The 17,986-nt window shown below is 41.4% G+C and overlaps 1 protein-coding gene across 5 annotated transcripts in view; it reads right to left on the reverse strand.

Moving 5' to 3' along the window:
- ARHGEF25 (Rho guanine nucleotide exchange factor 25) overlaps nt 1–17,986 on the reverse strand; it is a 980,382-nt gene that overhangs the window by 175,852 nt on the left and 786,544 nt on the right. For all 5 annotated transcript variants that reach the window (XM_085654592.1, XM_085654593.1, XM_085654591.1 and 2 more), the window contains 2 exons: nt 9,503–9,592; nt 4,411–4,503 (listed from right to left, as the gene is read on the reverse strand). In XM_085654592.1, the coding sequence (XP_085510718.1) occupies nt 4,411–4,503; nt 9,503–9,592 (183 nt within the window). The remainder of the gene's footprint in view (nt 1–4,410; nt 4,504–9,502; nt 9,593–17,986) is intronic.

A 17,986-nucleotide genomic window follows, 5' to 3' on the forward strand; every position in this document is an offset into this window, starting at 1 on the left:
CTGTTCCTCACCAGGAAGACATATAAATTATCACTACCTGCACTGGTAATCTCTTCTGTTTTTTTTTTTTTGTTTTGTTTTTTTTTTGTTTTTGGAAGACCTTTATTTTTCACAGCTGTGTCATCATACAGTATACATTCACCATCCATGGTGGCTAATCGAGTAGACATTAAGCAGATGTTTCCAGATAATATGACACTGCCATTCAGCCGGTAACCCGGGGGTCCGGCGGCGTTGTACATGGTGGTATTGTTACAATCATTAGGTAAGTACCTTGATAAATGACAGGTCTATGTTTTTCCTTATTCTTAGTGTCGGTAACAAAGATAACGCAGTATTCCAGCCCGCATTGTGGCCATTGCGGTCGTCACCCAGGCCCTTATTGAGAGTTGCACAAATCGTCGTGGGTAATCATGAACGTGGGGGTCCCCGGGCGGTACAGTGTCAGCGTCATGTTCGCAATGCTGGCCATAGCGTGGCAGCAGTGTTTCGGTATAGCTCACTGAGTCATGAAAGCTAACGCTTAAGTTTCGGCAAGTCCAGTCTACAGCTTCATAAGTAGGGTCCATGTGCGGGGTGCGTGGCGCGCATCCGTCCCCCCATCGCTACGCCCCTGAAGCCGCTGGTTATCGGGGTTATGTCCAGTATGCAACTCAATGTACCCTTGTCAAGATCTCACCGAGAGCTCTGGATGTACCCGTCCCTGGTAGGGCGCGTATGTCATCGCATCTCTACTGCCAGAGAGCGGTGTGTGTTTAATAGGGTATCGCTTCGGGGAGTCCAGACGACGCGTCCATCATCTGTTATCCGAGATAAGATAGGAGTCCGGTCAAAGAACGTGACCAGTAAACAAACTGTTCCCTACGCTTGTGTGGCAATAGGGGGGGTAGGGGTTAGGGTTGTAAATGCAGGTGGGGCAAGGGGGAGGGGGGGGAGATCATCATGTGCTGTAGCGGGGGGGGTCAGCAGCTGTCCAGAGGGGCACAGCGGGGCTGTGCACTGTGCGCGGGAAGCAGCGGACGGGGGGGGGGGAGGAACCCCCAGGCAGGTTGTGAGCCCAAAGCGTCGATGCCCTCACTCATACTGGTAATCTCTTCTGTTGGTGCCTCTTTGTAATAGTTAATTGGTGTTGCGCCTATGCCCCAGTGGCAACAATGGACCTCCTAAGGAAGGCCTATCCTTTGTTATTATGAATTTGGCATTACTGGGGTGTTGTGTGTGAGAGACACCCTATACGATTATCAAAGAACCCATTTAGACTGTACGGTTGGTCATTTTTTCCACACTAGTGGACTCTGTTCCCACGTGTTATTAGGTCTGCAGTTTCTCCTGTTAAAACCTGTCTGCATCTGGTCTGCAAACCATTGTGGCGCTCCAAGCACCACTTTTTCTATGTGATATATAAATTTGGGCACTCAACATGGAGGGTTTTAAAACCGCAGCCCATGCCGACGACATTCTGGTTTTCACCGAGGAAGCAGATATAGAAATCCCTGCTCTTATTAAAACTATTCAGGCGTTTTCTAGGTTCTCTGGTTACACTCTGAATATAGACATAACTGAGGCACTCCCACTTAACGTGTTGTGCCTGACCTCCTGCATTATAAATACCAGCCTACACTTTCAATCAAAATTCATTAAATATTTGGACATCTGGTTCTGTACTTACCTTCCCAATTCTATTATCTATAACCAACAACTATGCATAGATAAAATTAAATACTTCAGGGTGGGGCAGGTTAGAAACAACTATAATGAAGGTTACTCCGTTAGCTAATTTTCTCTCCAGCATGCTTTTAATCCACCTCTCATAATCATTCTGCTCCTCGATCAATAAGATTACTGCTGAAATCTTTTGGTCTAACAAGAAGGCCAGAATCTATTTTAAAAAATTTGTATGGATTTCCAAGAGGGTGCTGCAGATTACCAAATTGCTTCAATTATAAGATGGGCATCCTGGCGGTACCGGGTGTACGTTCATTCATTGACCAAGACCTTCCATGCCCTCAATGGATTCTCGCCTTACCATTTCCAAGCAATTTTATCCATGAACCAACTCCCTATCATTAACTTCAAAAGGATTCTGCTTGATATAACCAGAGCACTAAAAATATTGACAAGAATCTTTCTTGTCCTATCCATCAGTCAAATATTCTTTCACTTTGGTATAGTAAAAGAACAAAAGTAATGTACTCTTAGCCAATTGGTCCTATTTGGGGTGAAAAGGGTATTTGCATGATTTAAGACCTTTATCTGAATTCTGAACCCTTATCGTTTGCCTCACTGCAAACTGAATTTTCTCTGTCTAACTTTGACTTGTATGATTTCTTAACACATAAAGTAAAGCTAAATAAATTGGGCACCGTAAATGCACCTTCTTTATTGTTAGTGCTTACGCAATGGTTCTCTTTAGGTCACAAATGCTAAAAAAATTATAAATGTCTGAAGTCTGGCTGCAATAAAAACTGTTTAACCATCCATAAAAAATTGTATGCATATTTCTAGAAAGCAGGGAGGAACCCACCATCAATAGATAAGTGGGTGAAGATTTTCCTGCGAGCTCTATCACACAAAATCGTCTCTTTCATCACGCAATATTTTGCATTGCACCTCCTACATTGGACGCCAGAAGAATTACGTAAGCTAAAATTGCATACTCCAATCTTTCCTGGTCCTGTGGTGAAACCTCTAGCAACTCTGAACATGTGGTTTTCAATTGCAAATTTATCAAGTCATTGTGGTACATAATTATGGCTCAGCTTAACCACATTTTGATGATAAATTTGATCTTGGATTTCCCCATGAAAATTCTAGGTCTACATGCTGCTCCTACTAGTTTGTATTTATTGGACCTAGATTTGGCACTCTTAGACCTGATATTTTTGATTGCAATTAACGTCATCCTGCTTGATTTGAAATCCTCCCACTATCTCTCATATCATACCTGGTGGGCTTGGGTGACATATCTAAGAAGCACTCATACCTTCAACTCAAAGACCCGGAACACACCCTGATCTCCCAAAAAATCTTAGAACGTGTGTAGTCGATCTGTAGGGATCATTTTCCCCCTCCATCGAGACACCTCCTTTCACCAGGAAAGGGCATACTCAAACGCCTGCTTAGGCAGGAAACTTATATATATATATATATATATATCAGTTTTATACAGTGTATTCTTGACTGATGACAATACTTGGTAATATGGATATGATCTTTATAGTCAAACTACCCAGGCATCACATGAAACAATGATCTAAGTTCAAATACAATAACAGCCATCCCTTTGTCAAAGACACATGACTTCTGTTCAGCTGTGGTAGTCAATGAGAAATCCTTGTCGACACTGACACATTCAATGAGACTGCTGTAGATGGCAATAACATAGAGAACAACACCGTCAATGACCACAAAGCTGACGACACTGTTGCCAACAACACCATCAATGACAAAGCGATCAACAACAGTTTTAACTGCAAGTCATCAAAATCAGAATATGGCAGCTGGAACTTTGGGGATCATTTTGAGTTTGGCAGAGCAGCAACTTGGCCACAAACTGGAAGGACTCCCACCCTACTAACCGCATTGTTCCTCCTCTCCATGTACAGGTGGGGGAACCAACTTTAGAGTCTTAGTAGGCTCTGCTGTTGGAAACTCTTGACCTGGTAGCCTGTCAATCTCGAACCCAGTAGATCACAGTGCTCAATTTAGGGTGGGCAAGAATCACAGATTTTTCATTTCCTAAGCATGGAGGAGCCAAAAGTGAATCCAAAGGAGAAAAGGCATCCACCACTGCGGCATTTCCATTACAGACAGGTGGGGGGGAATCTCTAAATGTTGTGGTGGGTGGTCCTCCAACCTGTGGTCTGAGGAAAGGGCTTCCACTGGACCAGCACAATGACATGCCTCTCTACAGGATCATAATGACCCTCTCTGATTTCATGGGGCTTAACACTCACCAGGCACTTCTAAGACTTTATGGTAAAATGGTCATATTTCATTGTGGCTTGGTCTCTCTCTCTCTTTATCAATCTCTTTATAATTAGTTAATTCATTGTCAGTTCACTACTCCTCTGGCTCTTTCCACCAAAATGATAAGCAAACATTGTCAGGGCCCTTTCTCAAATACATCTTTTTCCGTTAAGATTGTATCCAAAAAATGAAACTTCACTTTGGCCCTTTCTACAAAGAAATCTTCCAATGGTACAACAAGGTATGTTGGAGTGATCAGTAAAATGTCATTGATTGCAATAAATAATTAAACTTCTTAGTGCAATGTATATATCTGGTTTGGAAGGAGACTCTTACAACATATCAGAAATACCAATTGTCTACACGTGAATTAAAATACTAGAAATAGACATGAGATTGAGCTGTCAAGTGAATGTGATGGAGAGAAGCTGGGATGATTACCTTCAGCAGCAGCTGGTACTTCATAATTCGCTGCACTGGTTTGATGAGCAGGTCATTCAGTTGTAGCCGGTGGCCCAGTTGCTGCCTGAGTTCCTAGAGGATAGGAAGAGATGTCATAAATCAGAGGTGGGTAGAGACCTAACATCAGTAATGGGGGAAAGTGGCAATGAGAGTGCCAAATTTGAATAAAGGCCTCACTTTGAAAAGACTCTGCTACAGAGGTAAGGGCTCATATCATAAATTGTTTCTCTTTTCAGAAGGGTGGAACACTCTTAAGAAGCAAAGGGCTATCATCAGAAGGCCATGGCTCTCTTAATTTAGACAAGTTTCTCCATAGGGGTTTGGGATATCCTTAGACTGGCCAAGCCATATCCAGAGGAGCAAACCTCCCTTCAGAAAGGCAAGACTGTTTTTATCAAGGACGGGCTCCCTTCAGAAGGGAAGTGTGGCTCTCTTCAAAAGTGTTTTGTTTTTAATTAAAGAGCTCTATCCTAAAAGCTGGGGCTTGATTCAAAAGGGTGGAGCTCTCACTAGATAGATGTCTCACTCTCCATAAATTAGGTGCTCTCTCCAGAAGTGTGAGGTCCTCTCTAGAATGGTGGAAGGCTCTTCAGAAGGGAGAGGCTCTCTTCAAAAACAAAGGACCCATTAAGAATTGAACTCTTCATAAAGATGCATAGGGCATGTTTCTTACAAGAAGAGTGGTGTGATTTGCCCCAAAACACTAGAGCTTCCTCCAGAAGGGTGGGCTGCCCTCCTGATGGACTCCCTCTGGCTTCCGGAGAAGCAGACCTCTCTCAAGAAGAGCATCGACCTATATAACAGGACGGGTATCCAACTGCAAGGGCGAGAGTCTCTTCACATGGGGATAGCTCCTTCAAGCAAAAGAGTCTCTTCTGACAAAATCATGTCTCTCGCCAGAATGGGAAGAGATCTCTATGGAAGGACAGGACTGACTCAAAAAGAATAGGATAATAATCCCTGACAAGATCACTATGCAGCTTGCTGCTTTTCACATGAATAAAGTCCAATTGGTATAGCAGAAGAGACAGTGTGTAATGTAAAATAAAAAGGTACCCACTCCTGCTCTTAAACGGGTGGACTTGATTCATAACACATATCCAATCCATCCTTAAACTGTAAATGGAGACTTCGAAGAAGACCCAGGCATGATCCATCTTTTTACTGAAGCAGAAATCTGTATTCAGGGATCACAGGTAAGGCCACCATTAACTCAGTTTTGTTCAAGGATCCACCAGAATCTGTCAAATAGCACTGACTTTGAATTAGAGTCAACACCCTGGGTAATGAAGCCTACAAAATATTGGCCAGAGGCCTGAAGGGTGGAGAGGATCTTCCACACTAATGGAAGAGGAACTGAGGGGATACATCCTCCGATTAAGTATCAGTACATCAAAAACGTATCCCACCCAATGGAAACAAGGCACAGTTCTTTAGTCAGGGAGTCAAATCAGATGTTGCTAACATGACTCGGAGCAACTCCTTTTTGTATGGTAACCCTCACACACTCTAGTAGTGTCATTCTTCATCATCGGGTTTACCCTGGCTCCTAAAGGCCAAGGTGGGCTCAACCGTATTCCAGGGAGCACTTTAGAGAAAAGGACAGGGGGGTTAAAAGGCCCCGCAACAGCACCTACTCGGTTCTGCAACACTCAGCGTTGCAGAACCGAGTAGGTGCTCTTGAGGGTCCAGGATCCTTGATGACTGTTTGTCTATAGGACTGCCCTGTCTCTCTGCACTCGTTGAGACGTGTGGGGTCCGCCCCAAGTCAGGTTGGATGAACCAATACTGAACACCCACACAGGGGATAAGTATATCCACAAGGCGTAACTGGTGTAACAGCTTCCTTTTCCACGATTATTGTTCATACTGATGGAGCAATGGTTCGTTTGTGTGAGACTTGCTCGGACTAAATTCACTTGTTTTAATTTATTAACATGAATTATTAATTGTGTTTTGTGATTAATACTTGCACATTACATTTACATAAATAAGACAAAGAAGCTTGCCTATGTATTGTCTAACCAGTAATACGGATAGCGGACTAAAAGCGCGGCTCTAACAGGGAAATCTTTACTGCACATGCGTCAATTGCATCTACGTAATGTGACGTTTAACAGCTTTGGAGGGAATCTCTAGTGCATGAGCAGAATGCACTAACATGGCGTCTTCAAGACCCACATGCATGGCACCTGCTTTGCTATTTAGAAAACGCTTAATTTATTAAGAGCTAATGCAGGGAAAATACTAATGAATAAAGGGAAATAGGGAGATAAGTTGGCCTAACGGCTAGGGCGCTCGAACTCGGACCTGGGGAACTGGGTTCGAGTCTCGGTAATGACGTTGAACATCCTGTGATTCTGGGCAAATCACTTAATCTCCCCGTGCCTAACAAAAAATGAATGTGTGTCCTCATGGAATCTATCTCGTCATCCCGCATTCTTTGTCCCCGCAGGGAATCACAACGCGGTCGTTACATCGACCGCATTGTGATTCCGCATACCATTACTCCGCAAGTCGGAACAACGACTTGTGGAGGGGGGCGCTGGATGTTGGAATAGTATAATTTACTATTCCAACTCCTGTCTGTGCGGACACTAGGGAAGGTGTTGGATTTTAAATCCAACACCTTCACCCTCCCTCCGCAAGTCGTTGTTCCGACTTGCGGAGTACTGGTATGCGGAATCACAATGCGGTCGTTGTAACGACCGCGTTGTGATTCCCTTCGGGGACAAAGTTTTGCGGTAAACGTTGTTTACCATCCTCATGTAACGTAACTGGTGCTATGTAAAGCGCTCTGATACCTGATTGGATTCGGGTCAAGTTTGCGCTATATAAAACTCTGCAAAAACAAAAGAGTAGAGATAGGTGATATACAGTGAAATCATTTATTTCTTGAATTAATATTTTCTCTTTTGACCTTTTATTAGTTCTTGCCATAACCAGAGTGATTGAGTGAAAGCCTTCTTCGCATGTGTGACCGCTACTTCCCCTGGAAGGATAATCCCATGATTGGACCACATCCAAGGACACCGACCCCTAAACCCTGGGAACCCAGATGTCAGAAGTGCAGTGGCTGAAGTCATATGAACATTATTGCTAAAAATGTTTCAAATGTGAATAAACTCGGGTGGGAATAAAGTAAAATGCATATTAATAACTGGATGGGTTTGTGAACAAAGAAAAGTGCTATGCCATCATGGTGTGATGACCAAACATCCCTTGCCTGTCCAATCAGAATTCATATTTTTATGAGATCGCAACCTAAGGGGGTGGTACATGAATCCCAAAAGGTATAATTAAGGTAGTTTAGTTAGTTGGGGAGCGAGTGATCCCGAGAGAATGCTGAGAGGGGAGATGCTGTCAGAGTTATTGATGATGCTGATGCTGTGAGATGCTGAAGAAGATTCAAATAGAGAATTTCCTATCTACAGCAATTGATTAGAAGAAGATCGCGGAAGAATCTCGAGGAGGAAGAGAGTGTCAGTGAGGGGTGCGACGTGTTCGGCGCTTTAGAGCGGTTCACTATCCTGTCCTGATTCCTATCCTGAAGTCTTTGTCCCTGATCTTTCCCGGGAACCCTCACCAGCCCTTTGACCAGGGGGTTGGTCTTCACACCATCATTGGTAATTATAAATTTTGTAGAGGGGGTTGGTCTTCACACCATCATTGGTAATTACAAATTTTGTATATTTCCTGAATGTACTGCTGTCTCTATCCTCTCTTTTCTGGGCAACGCCAATCTATTGAATCTGTGAATGTGTTTGAATTATCTGAATCTTCCTCCCTATTGATTGATGGTGTTCGTGGTCTGTACGTGAATGGTTCACTCACATTTAAACTTTAGATAAAAGTTTTGAAAACTTCCTGAACCTGTGTTTATTATTGTAGATGAATTATTTGCGAGAGAGGTGATGTGCATAGTCACCATCAACTAGTTCCAACTAATTTGGTTCATCGACCAAATGGAAAGAACTTATTGATCAGTGACAGTACTCATCAATTCATGAAATAAACAAACATCCCTCAGCGGGTAACCAGGTGAAATTGTGTGTATGTGTTATTGATGGGCCCAGGTGATTATATGGTATTGGAGTATCTGTTGTTGGTGCGCCGCTGGATCAATACTATATACAGGGAGGGATTTGTCTCTGTGGTTTGCCCTGATGAAAGCCGTGGACCCATAGGGCCGTTCACTGGCTGAAACATGTTGCCAATGATTGTAGGGTCATAGGACCATTGTATCCTTGGGACATCCTATTATTTATTTTAATATCCGCCATTACTCCATATTAAAGGGATACCTGGAGTTTCAGCAGGATTTTCAATCTTTAACCACCCTGGCCTTTTCTCTAAAGTGCTCCCTGGAATACAGTTGAGCCCACCCTGGCCTTTAGGAGCCAGGGTGAACCTAATGATGAAGCATGACACTACTAGAGTGTGTGAGGGTTACCATACAAAAGGGAATGGCTCCCAGTCATGTTAGCAACATCTGATTTGACTCCCTGACTAGAGAACGGTGCCTTGTTTCTATTGGGTGGAATACTTTTTTGATTTGCTGTTACACAACCACCACATTTGTTTAGCATGGATGTTTATTATGGATAGCCAGGAGTGGCAACTACTATCAATGGCTTGCCCTTTGGTACCCCACGAGCTGCTCATGCCCCAGGTCTCTGAAGCCAATTGGAGAAACTCAAAGTGAATAGGGTTCAAGAAGGCTTGTTTACTTTCTACAACTTAGACTCCTTGTTCTCCACTAGTCCCTGAGCAGCAAATAAAAAGACATCTAAAAGGCTAATGGAGGGACATGGGGTCAGTCCTGTGATATCATCAGGAGTCAATGGGTGAATTATGCCACTTCTGTTACACCAGGCATTTTGGTTAATTAATATACATGCAGAAGACACCGAGGACTATCCTTTTTTGCTCCTCATTTTTAGCAATTGGTCAGGCCAATAAAGTCTGCTCTGCTCTTCATCTTTGTTAAACCCTTCCTATGACAAACACTATACCCGCTGAGCAGTTCAGCTCAAGAATGAAAACAAAACAAAGCAATCACACAACTCACCTCAAAATAGGTGTCGATGTATTCTGATACAATATGTTCGGACTTGGGTTTATTTTGACAGTAAACGACATACATGTGCAGGCGACGCTCCTGTAAAACAGATGAGCCAACATGGTTAAACATTTTCTGGGCTTGCGAATCTACTGAAACACCATATCACCACCTCAATGCAGTTACAGGCCTCTATAGGAGACAGCAGCATAAAAACACCTCACTGGCTATGCCACATTATTATACCATGAAAACAAGGTAAACTGCAAAGAGTCTTAACATTAAGGACTGTTGATCAGAATAATAGGACATTGAGTGGAGTTGAAAACTCCTTTCTAAATGAATTCTGAGCACCATTAAAGAAAATTGCGATTTATAGTGCAAAAAAGATTCTTAAGAACGTTTAGATAACATGCTGATCACATTTGAAAAAAAGTCTAGTCCTTTTAAAAATATAATTAAAACAAAAAATATATGATCACACTTTTAATTGTGAACATTTTGGAAGGATTTCCTTGACCTTAAAAAAGGTGATCATTATTTAATTGTCCATCCCTTCCAATAATCACTCATTTTTTTAATAATAAGGATGGGAACTCTGGAAATTAATACCAATCATCTTAAAATAATTCTGGTTACTTTCAACAATATTCCAATCACTTTAAAATTTGTGACCAGTATTTTTGCGACCAGTTTTGAATTTTGCAAACCGAACTACTTACTAATAGGTAAATTAGTGAAATTCTGAATCCCAGTGGTTGGCATTCCAACCTAGATGCGTCGCAAATTGCAACTCACTCTGAGTATATACAATCACACAGATGGTCAGCAAACCACCATGTATGTGAATGCATTTAAATAAAGATTTTTTTTTTTAAAGCAGTCCGATTTCCATTAAAGATGGAGCCGAAGGACAGGGGGAGGTTTTAAAAAAAATAATGTAAACAAATGTTTCTTTGAGAGTTGTCAGTTGTCCCCTTCACATTGGATCACTGCCTAATCCCTCAGAAACATTTAAATCAAGTCACAAAGAGAATGGGGTCCAGATGAGACCCATTCCCTTTTGTGAACAAATTACCATCCCAACTTTATAGTCGGCAACTTTTCAAAGTGTTGCAACTGACATTCCAGTTGCAAACCATTGATTCATCTGGCACCAATTTGGTATTTAGAAGGAACATACAAAATATGCCCATTACAAATACTGAATCGATATCCACGCACAAACTCATTTTGCAGTCAGTAAATTTGTAGTCACACACTCAGATTCTGAGAGTTTCAGTCTAGGAAAAAGTTTTGGTGAGTCCTCATTTCCTCATAAACATCCTCACCGTATCTTGTACAGCACTCCAAAACTTAACAATTATGGTCTTGATTCATAAATACCTTAAAATATATGCATACACGTTGAACAGCAATCCAGAACACTATTACCAAAAAATTAGAAAACCTTTATGAAAGGTTCCTGATCACATTTAAAGTTAAATAGGCACTTTGTTTACAAGAACGTTGTGCTCTGTACGCTTCAGAAAACAATGTGTTTCTTTTTTAATACTCGTACAAACGCGATCATTGTGCAGTTATAGCCAACACAATAAAATTGCTTATCAGTTCAGAATATCACAACATTCAAAACTACAAGAACATACAGCGATTAGAGAAGCAGATAAAAAGCGGTCGTATGAAATTAGATAGCAAAAATAAGCCTCATTAAATGTAATTTCTATTCATACTGTACATACCCGATAAACTCTCTAGTGCATCGGAATTCAGCAATGTCTACTGATGCAACTACGATGCCTCTACTTAAAGCATCGTTGCAGCATCCACGCAGACTAAATAAAGTTTGCAACACTGTAAACTGAAAAACGATGATTGGGGTGTAGATGTCAGGTGATTTCCTGCAGCAGTGCCCATCCTAGATAGACGAAACCTTAATCAGGGACATATTTTCTTGATATCCATTTAAAATAACTTTACATACAAATAGACCTCATTTGCATTGTTTGTGACTATCCTGAAAATCTGGTATGGATCTACCATCACGTGGACCCACGCTGTCCACCCCTGGTTTATTGCATAATTGCAGCCCCCAACAACCACGTTCTTGAATACCGGAAGCAGACACTCTTGCCCTGGTTGCAGATACACAAGGCAGGACAGCTGTAAATTGATGAGGTTTTTTTTATCGCTTTTACTGTTACAGAAGCCACTGATTGCATGCCTCGCCCCTATAATACCTGTGAGCAAACTCGCCCAGGGACATAAAACTGAGGCTTAGCCTGACACAAAGGCGCTCAGCTTAGGTCTTGCCAATCCCACACAACCTGTCAAATTTCAACACCGTCTGATTAATAAAGATCGAGATATAAAATTCCAATGCAAAGGCTTACTCCTCTGCAAAGCTGAGATTTACAACATTTCCTCATGTACTTAAGGCCAAGGGATTTAAAGAGGGATGTTGAGGAGTATGCAGAGAGGTATTACTTCTTTATTGTCAACAATACCATTCATCCACAAACACACTCGATAAAATCACATATTAAAACTCGTGTAGAAAAAAGCGATAAATTACATATTAAAATCAACAAAAACATTAGCTAGTTCATCTACTGAATATACAACTCATGTGATTATAATTGGCAGCAGACACTAAATCTAGCATTTAGTGCGTTGGTTCTTCATTGCCAGGCAGATAGCAAGAATTTCGAATTTTGCGGACATCACACAAGGGCTGCAATCAACTTGAAATTTTTTAAGAAGTTCTGATTCTGCTTCATGCCCAGCACACGACACAAAGGTTTGACGCATTTCAAGCAGGGTTCCTAAGGTTTGCAAAACATTAAAAATGTTGCTCAGTCTCATCAAACTGGTTGCAAACCGGACATAGCCTGGATTCAGGTTCGGAAGTCGTCCGAGAGTTCATAAAGGATACTAATGGGAGGATGCCCCCCAGAAAATGTATGCAAAGGATTCTTGCTAAAGATGGATGGATGTAATTCAGAGATTCTCCAACTGTATAATCGAATTTCTTGTTTAAGAACCCACTGGACAGTCGCCCCATGGAAGATGATGAGTACAGTTTCTCAAAAGTGTAATACCGGTCTCTCGTCACAATACATTGAACGCTTAGAGTGGAAGGGAGGTCCTAGTCTAGCACTTCCCTAATCTGAAGTCTAACCGTGTGTTCTTTACATATCTCAGTCAGGCCATCTTGGTCATTTGCACTCTTCCTCTAAAATCCTGAAGACTCTGTCTGTATAAATTAAGTTTCTTGGTGGCCCAAATTCTGAGGCAATATAAAAAGTGTCTTTTGGCATATTCAGCTATTGGTTTCAAAACAGGTCAAGTCTAAGAGGCAGCAGTGGGGTACTCTGAGGAAGCTTCAGCAGGAATCTTATAAACGCATTTACGGCTTTACCAGGGTTCTCCACATTAGTGTGCCCCCAAAGCTACCACCGGTACAGAGCTGCACTAACTGACCAGGCTCTATATATCTCGAGGGCCGGTGGCACAGGATGAGTTGCTGCACTTGCTGTACACCTAAGGAACTTGATTAGTGAAGGTGTTCTAGGTTTAATAGTAGTATACTTTTTTGAGTTTGCTTTGGCCATGCATGAAAATCGGAAAGCCTAACTCCAAGATAATCACATTCCTTCACTCTCTCCAGAATACTTGCAACCAATGTTAGTTTACCCCTAAATTTGTCGTTCATGTTGAATGCAATCAGTCTAGCCTGCAGTGCACTTATCTGCAGGCTTTGGATAGCACAAATCTGAAAAAAACACCCGAAAAGAGTCTGAAATCCTTTCTTTGTTTTAGAAACTAATAAGCTATTCTCTGTAAAAAGGCGGGCAGGTACCTTCTTGCCAGCCAACATGGGAGAATCATTCTCACAGTTGGTTAAAAAAATCCACACAGCCTCTTATATCAAGAATTAAGAAGGTAGCGCCAGAACACATTCCTGGAGAACCCATTTGTTGACGCCAATTTATATTGTAAGTTTGCCATTTAAACTTTCACCAAATCTGGGCAACTCTATCTGTGTGCTACCGCTTAATTATGTCTACTAGGCCTGATGGAACTTCTAGCTCAAAAAGAACATGCCCCAATTTCTCCCTAGGGAGCACGTTAAAAGCATTTGGGAAATCAACAAATGCAACATAGAGGTTCCCACCGCTGATCTCTACTGGTTTCCATTTAATCAGGAGGAAGCAGAAGACCTAGTCGACCTTACTGGTTCTTGGTATACACCAGGCCTGGAAGTTTCATAAGATATCATTTTCAGTCATCCAGCCCATAACCTTATTAATAACCTGCCTGCAATATTTCCTGCAGGTTGTCCATCAGGCTAATGGGAAGATAGTTATTAGGTAGGGTACAACATTCCTTCTTGTGCATAGGAAGTATCTTTGCACCCCACCCCCCTCCGCCACCACACATATGCTGTATCGGTGAGCTTGCTGTTACTGCATTTGATAGAATATTCATATAGGGTACTCAAATAACAGGTTCAGAAGAAAAAAGGTCTGCTAGAATTTCTTCTAGGTCAGAGGCCATGCCCTTTTCTGTGTGTTAATAGTCTTCGCTGAAAGAGACATGGAAAAGTTGATGCAAGAGTTTACAGAGGGCTTGAACTCGATCTGTGTGAGGGGGAGAGGTTGTCAAATGTCTAGGATGCAATTTATTGAATGATCGGTATAGAGTGCTTTGAAGTGTGTGGCCCATTTGTTTACCTGGATGTGTATTTCCGGTCTCATGGTTATGTTTTGCCACAGTTTGTCACGATTTAGCAGAAGCCTTTATTATCATTGTATTTTGCCACTTCTAGTGATCTTCCCAGTTCGTATTTTCCATTTGGCCTAAGCTCCTATGATGGTTTCACTATAAAGTGCCCTGGACAGTTTTATTCTGTCTCTGTTGCCCACGAAGCATTAAGTCATTCAAATGACATTTATTTGTAATGTACAAGTAGACTCAGCATACTTATCTTCATGCAGTCAGTTAGTAATGCCACTTTATCACCCTTACATTCAGGATAGTGTAGAACCTTTAATTTAAATGATGCGTTCATATACAATTTCTGTAAATTTCCTGGTATGTACCCAGTATACCTAACCCAATGTCAGTGTGTTAAATTTGCAATGTAAAATAACTGCATTTATGCCTTACGTATCTGTCCTTTATCCCTTTGCTTGCTACCCCTTGATTCTTTTCCCATCAGCTGTGTTGGTTTAGCCTGTCTCATGCTTAGAATGCAGGACAGGATAACGATTGGTGTTTGGCAGTTAGGGCATTCTTGTTAGCCTGAACATGTTAATACGTTTTCCTTTCTGATTCATCGCCTGTATTCTGAGTCTTTGTTATGGCTTTACAACATGGATTTTTGGCGGCGTGGATGGGATCTGAGGATGTTGACCAGCCCTGCAATAGCATTGATGCTGTGAGATTTAGCCAGTAAGCTGCTGTGTTCTTGTGAGGTGCTGTCAGGCTTGCTTGCCACGATGATCGGACCTGCCATCAGTTTCGCTGTCGCCTGCTTAAGGTATGCCTTGGGGATGAGAGCTGGTGGGAAGGATCTGAGGAAGCTGACAAAAATTCCTGGTGGTTTAAGCCTCATGGTGGCATCACAGCCATTTTGTTACTGCACTCCTCCATGCATATTTCATGCGTTCCAGCATTTAGGGGCCATTTTGAGTGAGGTAAACTGAGGTGGAATATAGCTTGTCAAGCTCTGAGCCCGTTGTTGATCATTTCGGCATAAGGTTTAGTGGAAGTATAACCAACAATAAATAAATAAATGACTAAATGAACCACCATATTTATTCCTTCAGTGACTTTCACGTTATTCTGCTCACAAACATTGGTGGTTTGTGCATTGTTATCGATATAAGCTATAATGCAATTGGATCCTCCATTAAAAGTTTTGCAAACAAAGGCACATCCTTCCATTCCATGGAAAAGATGGGAGGAGGAGTTTTGAACACATTTAAAGGCCATTGATGGTGAAAGGATGCCTGCACAAAGAAGGAAAAGTATTTTATTACACTTGCTGGACTCTGAAGGGCAGGATTTCTTTTTAGATCCTTGCCCAAGTTGGAGTCACCAGAAGGAAAGGATGACCTTGATGTATTTGATAAGGCTCTCATGCAATTGGATACATGTTTTAAACCTACCATAAGCACAACTTTAGAGAGATACAATTTTTACACTACGAGACAAAAAGATGAGGAAACTTTTGATGAGTTCCTTATGGCACTTAGAAGTTTGTCTAACACATGAAATGTTGGCAATCCTACCAATGAAATGATACAGGACCAACTTATGGTTAATACAAATAATGAATGTATACAGAAAAGGTTGCGGATTTTAGGGGATATGACCTTGGGTGAGGTAGTGACTTCCGCTAAGGCAGTTGAGCAGTCCCTGGGTTGGGTAAGGGAGGTTAAAGAATGTCGCCTGGCAAAAAAGAAAATGATGGTTTGCTACCTGAACAACAAACCCAGGAAAAACGACTCATTAAAAATTTGTGAAGGAAAAACAAAATAATTTGCTACAAGTGTGGAGATCCATCACATCTAGCATCCTCAAAAAGTTGTCCCGTATTGAACAGGAAGTGTACTACAGGACATTTTGCCAAAATGTGCTGCTAAGTAAAGAAACACAGTAATCCATGTGTTTCCCAAGGTCAGGCAGATGCAGCAGGTGATGCAAGCAAATTAATATCAGAGGTATTCTTACAAAATAGCACGTATTGTACAAGAGGATGGAAGGGATGGTACAGATGACGCTGTTAAACCACCGATGTGTTCTGTTCAGGTGCATGATAAAATGGTACTTTTAATGGCTGATTCCGACTCCCCTTTTAACATTATCACTAAGTCCTACTTTGATGCCTTGCTTGGTAAGAAAGTGAAACGTCTGCAGCTGCCTGAGATTCAAGCAGTAACTTTTGATGGTCGTCGCATACAATTTCTAGGACATTTTAGCACAACTGCCAAGTTCAAAGGAAGAACCGTGCATGTGAAGATTTATGTGGTGCAAAGCGGTGCCAAAAATGCTAAAAATCAAACTAGACCCTAGTGCTGACAATCCAGTCTTGGTGATCAAGGATATGGATATGAAGGAACACATCATATCAACCTTTTGAGGAAGAGTTTTGTAATAAGTTGGGAAAATTGAAAGGGTTTCAACATGAAATTAAACTTAAACCAGTGACAAAAAGAGTGAGGAATATCCCTTTTAGTCTGAGAAGGGAGTTACAAGATTTGCTGAATCAATTGCAAAGTAACAACGTCATTGAGGAAACAGAATCACCAGAGTGGATTTCACCTATTGGTCTGGCAAAGAAAAGTGATTGAAGCCTCAGACTTTGTGTGGATTTGAAGACACTTAATGATAACATCTTAGTAGACAGACATCTTTTGTCGAAAATTAATGAACTTCTGGCAATGTTGCATGGTGTGCCTGTTTCCTCCACGCTAGACCTCCAAAATGTATATCATCATGTTCAACTGGCAAGGGTTTCAAATCCTTTAACTGCATTTGTCACATCATCTACCAGTTTAAGAGAATGCCTTTTGGCCTGGCGTCTGGCTTTGCGGTGTACCAGAAAATGAAGTTCCACATGATCATGGACATGGAGGAACAAGTAAGTTGTTTTCAGTATGATATTTTAGTATTCTCTAAAAGTGAAAAGGAACATTGAGAGATCCTGATGGAGGTATGCAGAAGACTGTTCAACAAAGGTTTGGTGTTAAGTTTGAAAAAGTCTAAACTGTTTGAACCACAGGTTACCTATCTTAGACAAACCATATCCGTCAAAGGAGTTGTTCCTGAAGAAAGTCTGGTGGATGCCATTAAGAATGCTCCTGCACCTGGTAATAAGGACAAGCTCATGCAATTTCTAGGGTTATTCTTGCCATGCCAAGATTTGGATAGCAATGGGCACTTTATTGTATCGTGTGACTGAAGATACTGTTTGTCCCCCTTTGTCTGGACTAGCATAATAACTGTATTGGTCTTTGAGATATACTCAATGTTGCAGCCGAACTAGAACAATATAGAAATGACTTCAAAAATATCATGTGATTCTTAGTATACGGATAGGTATACAGTGTTATGGCCTCTAACTAGAGGCTTTCCAGTAATTTTGTTATCTTGGACATTTGGTTGTCCCATCTATATTGTATGAGGGCATTATTGGTTCTTTTACAAGTTTTCGAGTTAAAAATGTAATTGTTGGTCCACCGACCTTGAGATGACACTATTGTATCATAAAGTATATATATTAGAATACGGGCAGGACCAGTTTCAAGTAGAATGAATATAAAGGATTGCAGTATTCCTAACCTTACGCCTGGTAATATGGCCCATGTACTGTCAAGAATGTAGATATATATTGGGTGCAGAGCACTTAAGACATCATTTATATTTTGGCAAAAAAACTAGAGTCTGTTCCCGTTCTAATTCTGGGGATTGGATTTTAATTAT

The sequence above is a fragment of the Triturus cristatus genome, chromosome 4_1, assembly GCF_964204655.1.
Source record: "Triturus cristatus chromosome 4_1, aTriCri1.1, whole genome shotgun sequence".
NCBI lineage: Eukaryota > Metazoa > Chordata > Amphibia > Caudata > Salamandridae > Triturus > Triturus cristatus.